The 7,039-nt window shown below is 33.9% G+C and overlaps 1 protein-coding gene across 2 annotated transcripts in view; it reads right to left on the bottom strand.

The window, feature by feature from the left end:
• Positions 1-7,039, bottom strand: part of ERMARD (ER membrane associated RNA degradation) — a 16,589-nt gene continuing 9,550 nt past the window's right edge. For both annotated transcript variants that reach the window (XM_010707041.2, XM_031552429.1), the window contains 7 exons: positions 6,159-6,329; positions 5,297-5,380; positions 4,392-4,471; positions 3,451-3,579; positions 2,065-2,274; positions 1,103-1,216; positions 1-438 (listed from right to left, as the gene is read on the bottom strand). In XM_010707041.2, coding sequence (XP_010705343.1) covers positions 279-438; positions 1,103-1,216; positions 2,065-2,274; positions 3,451-3,579; positions 4,392-4,471; positions 5,297-5,380; positions 6,159-6,329 — 948 coding nt within the window. In that variant the 3' untranslated portion in view covers positions 1-278. The remainder of the gene's footprint in view (positions 439-1,102; positions 1,217-2,064; positions 2,275-3,450; positions 3,580-4,391; positions 4,472-5,296; positions 5,381-6,158; positions 6,330-7,039) is intronic.

The following is a 7,039-nucleotide window of genomic DNA, read 5'->3' on the forward strand; positions in this document are numbered from 1 at the left end:
TTTTTAACCAATCTACAAAACACATTATATATATTAAAGTAGAACATGCACCATCCCGACCTGGTTCACATTCAATCTCAGTGAATTCAGTGAACAGCCCATTCTTCAGAAGCCTAATCTTAACTCTGCTGTCAACAGCCTTATAATAGAAATAATGACTTCTGCATCCAAAATTTTACAGTGATTAAGTTTGCTTTTTAATCTTAGACTTGACAAGCATGAAGACTCCAAAGCATTTAAGATTTAACAATGTCTAAATAACATTAAAAGTATTTAATTTATGTAGCTGACTGTATTAATGTCAGCTTTCCATCACTGAATTTCCTTATTCTTAACAAAGCCTTATTTGTTAGCTGTATGCTTTCATCCCACTTGTTTTTCTCAGGGCTAGTGTATGTCACCAAGTTCTCAGTATACTGCAAGACTGACTTCAAAAACCTATAAAAAATAAAAAGAGAAGTAAAGCTCGTTAAAGGACACTAAAGGAGAAAAGGATCTCAATGCCTGACTTGAAGTTGCTATTTTCTCCAAACTTCCAAATTTCCCTCAGGGTGACCAACACACTAAAGTTCATTCTACTTTTGGAAAATAACCACTCCTTCATTCCAACAGCAAGAAGCAATGATTTTCAGAACTGCAATTAAATACTGACATAGAAAGAATGCAATGATACAATGTGTAATATAATTTTCCACATACTGTTTCCTTTCCTTTCTCAGTCAAATGTTTCACAATGCAACTTGTTGTTAACTGACACACAAGGAGTAAAATCATTTAAATATTAAATACAGCTTTTATGCATTAACATTTTTGGGGTGTGAGATCATTTTCTGTTTATGCTAAGGGGGAGTCTAATAAGTAAAAAATATGTGAATAATTGGACCATACATATTCAAAGTTATTTTAGTCCTTAGCTAACATTGTATGAGATAGAACTGATGACTATAATTACAGAAAGGATGATAATCCACTAAAAGGCATGCTGGTTTTTTTTTCTTTTCTTTTTTTACTTTTTTTTTGTCTCCACAGGATGTATATTACAGATCAAATCTATTCAATTGGCTATGAAACTTCCTATTTCTACAACGCCTTATATACTTACTTTAGATACTGATGATAATCAGAAGGATTCTTCTTACAGACCAAATGAACATTAACAAGTTCCAGAGTAATCAACACTAAGATGAGCCGTAACACCGGAGATAAAAACTTAATGCTAAAACAGGCAAAAGTAAAATAAATGAATTAAAATAAACCCAAATTAATCTGACATCAGTAATACAAAAAAAAAAAAAAAATCTCAGATTTCTAGAACCACGCTAAGAAATCAGCAAAGAATAAATGAAATATCTAAATTATAAACAAGACACTAAACTATGAAATCACAAAACAGGAAAAAAAAACACATTTAGTTAAGACTTCAGAGGAAAACCCATCAGCACATCTTAACCCAAGAATATAAAATGGAAACCAGCTGAGTTGCAAATATTCTTTGTCCATTTAAGCTATGTTTCTTAAACAGTATGGCTTAATATTTTGAGAAAAATAATGAAGTAAAAAAAAAATTCTAGTTTTTTGAAGTAAATTCATAAATCCTTTAAAAACACTTGTGAATGGGAACAAAATTAATGTAATCCTAAAAAAATCTCTCCAAATCTATCTAAAAGATACTGATTCAGGTATAATGATAAAAAGCAACAGAATTGGAGAAGGTGGAGTCCTGAAATCAGTTTTACATTCTGTACTCAGGTAAAACTCAAATGTCATTTTTTATGCTTAAACAGGAAAAGTGAGAAATTAAAAACATATAGCGCTAAGTGACACTTTCATTTTAAAGCTTAAGGAAAGTAGTGTAGTAATGCTAGAACCATCCGTCGAACTGTTCTCCAAATTGAGATTTTTTGCTATTTCACTGGGTTGACACTTAACTCCGAAATGATTAACAAGAACACACGAACACTGTGTATTTAAAACTTGTATGACAGAACACTGAAAACTAGCAACAGCAGCATGCAACCTTCTCATAAACCCAGCCACAAAGTGAAAGAGAAAACATCAACCAACCTGTTCAACATTCGTAGATAGTTATGCCTCTGGCGAGAACGTAGAGTCTTTTCTGTCCACTGTTGGTATCTCGACTTAATGCTGGCAATAACTTGTTCAGACACTTGATGGCACTGTGTGCATGTTTTACGGAGTAACACTAACACTTCCAGAACAGGTCGTGGAGAATAGAGTGTGCAAATGTGCCTATCACAAAGTTCTAGCAACAGCCTTCAAAAAAGAAAGTAACAGTTTCAACCTTTTGCCAGCTGGGTTTAACATGAGATATACTTCATATCAGCTGTAGTTTGATCTTTTTTTGATTGTAGTTAATGTTTTAAGTTAAAAAAATCCTAAAATCTGACTACTCTGAAGGAAAAAGTATGGATCTCTGTAGGAGCAGTGACTGTGTTTTCTATCACTTTACATAACATAATTTAAAACCTACTGGTGATGAATATGCTTCCCATTTCAAATTAAAGAAATACAAGCACAATAAACAAAAATGCTTAGCCAAAACAATATATCAAACACATCAAACCAGAGCACGTTTATGGTTTAGGCTTCCCACAATATTTCAATTCACAATGAATTAGCATCCACCAGAATAAAACTTAATCAGACAGATGGTATTAGTTAATAGCCACATCAGCGTATTGTCTTTCTTCTGGACGGAACAAGTAGCAGATTTAACATCTCTTAAAACACTGGTGGTGAGGCCAATGTTTTAATCAACTACACACTGGATAATAAATTGTTAAAGCAACCAAATACCTTTCTTCTGTCATTTTCTAATCTGCAAACATAATGCGTCACACATCACTTTAAGCACTCTGCTCTTACAGAAGCTTTTCTTAATCTCTCTCATGCCAAAGTTATCCGAGACAGTAAAACATTGATGACTAAAAGTTATAAAAGCAGAAAAATCTTAAAACCATGTAACAATTTACTAATCAGGTTTCTTTTTAATAAATGAGAACAAATGCAGATTGATGGGCAGTAAGTATAAGCCATACAGTTCTTATAAACAGAGAGGTAGTTAACAGAAGGCATGCAATTTATATGAATAAAGCAATGCGCACCACCCTCTTTGCACTATCCTGCCCACATCTCTTGTATTTGATTAGGTGTTTCGTTCCAACATATCAATTGATTCACAAGCTTCTTAAGATTGCCACCAGAGTATCAAGTAAAAGACAAGTTGTTTTGATCATCCATATTCCACATCGATTATAACTGGAACTACCAATGTACCTCTAAAATCTAACCATAAGTGTAACAAGGAATTTTCTATTTCAGAATTTTGCTACTGAAGATGGAGAAATGAATAACTTCGGTTTGAGTGTTCTTGAGTGGTGATCTGCATGTACAAGCTGAAAGCAGAAACCAGGAAAAGATCAAACTTACCTCTCTGTTGCAACAGTACTCATTGGGTCGTCTGAATTATAGAAGTTACAGGGCAAATACTGCTGCAACTGAGAGAGAATTTCAGCCATCTTTAAAACTAACATACTAGCTTCAGTATCTCCTTCCAACCTTAAAAAATAAAACAAAAAAGTACAATTTGAGATGACAACTACGCAGTACTTATTTTCTAGGTTGCACAGATCAAAATGCAGATATTTTGGACAGCAGTGTATTTGATATCCACTCTCACTTTCTGCTATTTTAGTTTTCCCTCTATCTTATGACTTTCTTTCTCCAGTTAAAAAGAGTCTTTTCTGTTCTGGCAGTCTTCTTAATCGCTTTATTTCTCCACTTATTCATGAAAATCCTGAAGCACATTAGGTATATGCTTGACACATTGTATTTTCATCTCTTAGCTCTACATCAGTGCAATTTCTCCCAGTGAAAATAATACAACTGACTTTTTCATTTTCAAATCACAAAAGAATGTTGTACTCTTTCTTCTGTTTAATATCTATATAAAATCTTCCATTAATTCAGCTACTACTTTCTTGTTCCAGAACAAGCAATTATTTTCTGTTTTATATCTAGTGACCCATCTTTTTGTTTTTGTTGTGATGAGCTCAATATCTAGTGTAATTTCCTAAGAGCTCCTTCAATATCTCTTCACAAACAGACAAGCTACTCAGTTTTGTGTTGGTTTCAAAGGGCTCCAACATTCTCTTCCAAATAGCAGTGTTTGTAGTTTTTCCAGTATCTTTTGGCTACAGATGTGTACAGCACAGATTAACTTAAAAAAATAAAATAAAAAATGGAGTCTTCCCACAACTCCGTTGGTGTCTAAGATCTTACTAGTAAGGAATCTGATGAGACTTTTAATCTCAAACTCTGTTGTTCATATGTTTTTGAGAAGTATCTTTTCTAAAACAGCATACACATACCCTTTAAGTGTTTGAATTTGTTCCTCAGATACTGTTGGTAATTCATGCCACAAGTGAATGCTCTTCATACATTCTAGCACCTAAAAAATCAAGAATGTGTTATGAAAAATTTTATTCAAAGTACAGCCTTAGACAAACAGGACAATGTATAGGACAATATATTTTATTTTTCTTAGTAGCAATTTTAGTAAAAAAAAAAAACAACAAAAAACACACAAAAACAGACTGCAATACTTGGTAAATTAGTTGTTCAGTAGTTATAATTTGTAAGCCAGCACAAATTATTAAAATTATTAAGGTTTATGTTAAGGCAAAAATCCTTGATGTACACTTCCATGCTAAAATATCACCCGAAGAAACTAATTTACTACTTTTTCTTCCCTTCCTTTGATATTAAAAAAAAAAGCCTTTGTAAGATATAATTCAAAAGCTGTCTAAAATGAGTACTGTTTACTACAAATCCAAATCAATAAAGAACATCTTCAAGCAGGTCATAAACTAATTGGCTGAGAAATACTGTGGCACTGGAAAGCAACTTTTTCTACACCGACAAAATTTTAAGTAATTGGCTTTCATATAACAAAAATGTTAGTTGTGGTAGCCCAATCCAAGATTTATACAGTACTTAATCGTGTCAGGGACAAGAAGATTAAGAAATTCATAAAGCAGCAAACGTTCAGGTAAAAATAAAGCTATACAGCGATTTGAGCAGGAACAGTACATGCTGTATGTCCAGCCATGTGCTTAGTTACTTCTCAAAGCCTGAAAATTCACTAGGAAAAAAAAAAAGAGTTATGTAAAATTCTAACTTTTTAGGACCATCAAAGTTTGAAGACAGCTACTTAAACTATTTTTAAGGATTCACAATTTTAAGGACTAAAATGTTTTCAGTTGCAAGGACTTACCTGTTTCTTGAGTCTGGAAATTGGATGAAATCGAGAACGGTAGCAACTTGCACAATTCATCAGTGGCTTTATGATCAGGCGTTCCTGATTACAAAATACAAGTTTCTTTAAACTGTCCTAATTGTGAGCAGACCTAGACTTATGCTTATCTGTATTCAAGCCACCTACACTACTGAAGTCAAAGACTTCCAAATTTCTGAGAGACTAATGCAGTAATCATCAGTTTAAAGCTTAATTCCTCTGACATTTTCCACGTACAAAAGCTGGCAGTAGCTGAGAGATAACTAATTATGTACTCTCTTAATGCAGTAGCATGAAAATCATCTTTAGAAACTCAAAGAGCTCTAACTAATATATAGATTTATCACAAAGGTTGCTTTAGCGGATTGAAAGTAATGGCAAATATGAACAGCAAATTTGGTGGAGTAAATATAATAGTAGGTAACGTTACAAAACATGTACTGCTAAACAAAAAGTGTACACAGTAAGGAGAGTTAACAAATCACATCTCCATTGCTAAACTACTTCCATTACTTACAGTATGTCAGAGAGAAAGAGATTCTCAAACATTACATATCTCTCTGGGTAAGCTACAGTTGTTCTATATAATGGATCAACTACCTGAAGAAGGATTAGTTAAGCAAACAGATTAAGATACAGTAAGAAAGGGTAAACATTTGGAAAACTTTCTGTACTTATTTCACTGCAGCCCTAGAAAACATACTTGCACAGATTTTCACTGAGAGGAATATTTCATTTCCATGGAAAGCTGCTGTCAAGAAAGATGTAGTCATAAGACTCTCTAAAATTGCATCTGTCATCCAACTGCAGATTCTTCTGAAAGCATAATATTGAACCCTACCTTAAAAGCAACCATGTCTTCATCTGAGAACCTGCAGAGTAATGTAATTGCAAACGCCACCAACTGATTGGCTATTTCTCTGGGAAATGCTTTCAGATTGATCTCTCCATGGCTTAAATGGTCTCTTATGCGTGGACCCTCCTGGTGGTTCAAGAAATCCCAAAGAAATTCCTGTGGAGATATACACCAGTAGAGGTAAGCATACAGAGTATCTTCTAAAAGTTAAAAATGCATTTGTGTCCATAAGAAAAGGGGCCTTTAGGCAGAGAAAACAACACGACTATGCTCATAAAAAAATAAAAAGGCAGCTAGTCCACTGTGTTAGCATCTCAGAAAACTTGAAACTGACATACAAACTATTCCATAATGGGTAGAAACAGATTTTCTCTGATTTTATGTCCTCCACCGCCTCACTGCCTCTGACTCCCAGTGCAATGAACTCATATCTTTCTTACAGATTCAAGAGACCTCTAAATTCAATACCTCTATTTTTCATGTTCGCAGTCTGTTTGGGTGGCAATATGCAGGGTGTGCTCTGGCAAGCTTGCAGCTATAGTGTTGTATGATCTGCCTACCTAGTATAGGATATGCTCCAGAAGAAACTGAAAAACAGTCTAGCTTTTCTCATGAGGCATCTGTTTTTCTTCTACTCTTTTCAGCTAATTTTTGGAAGTTAACACAGACAACTCACAGACCTGAACATTTCAGACAGAAACACATTTAGATTCTAGCCAAATGTAACATGTCAGGTACATCCTTCACAATGAAACAGCAACAAGTTTCTGGTACTACACTACTGGAGATAGGCAACAAATGACAAATAAATACACGATCATAGATAAACTGCTAAATTTAGGAAAACAAAAACCAAACCAAGCAAC

The sequence above is a fragment of the Meleagris gallopavo genome, chromosome 2 (genome assembly GCF_000146605.3).
Source record: "Meleagris gallopavo isolate NT-WF06-2002-E0010 breed Aviagen turkey brand Nicholas breeding stock chromosome 2, Turkey_5.1, whole genome shotgun sequence".
In the NCBI taxonomy this organism is placed as follows: domain Eukaryota; kingdom Metazoa; phylum Chordata; class Aves; order Galliformes; family Phasianidae; genus Meleagris; species Meleagris gallopavo.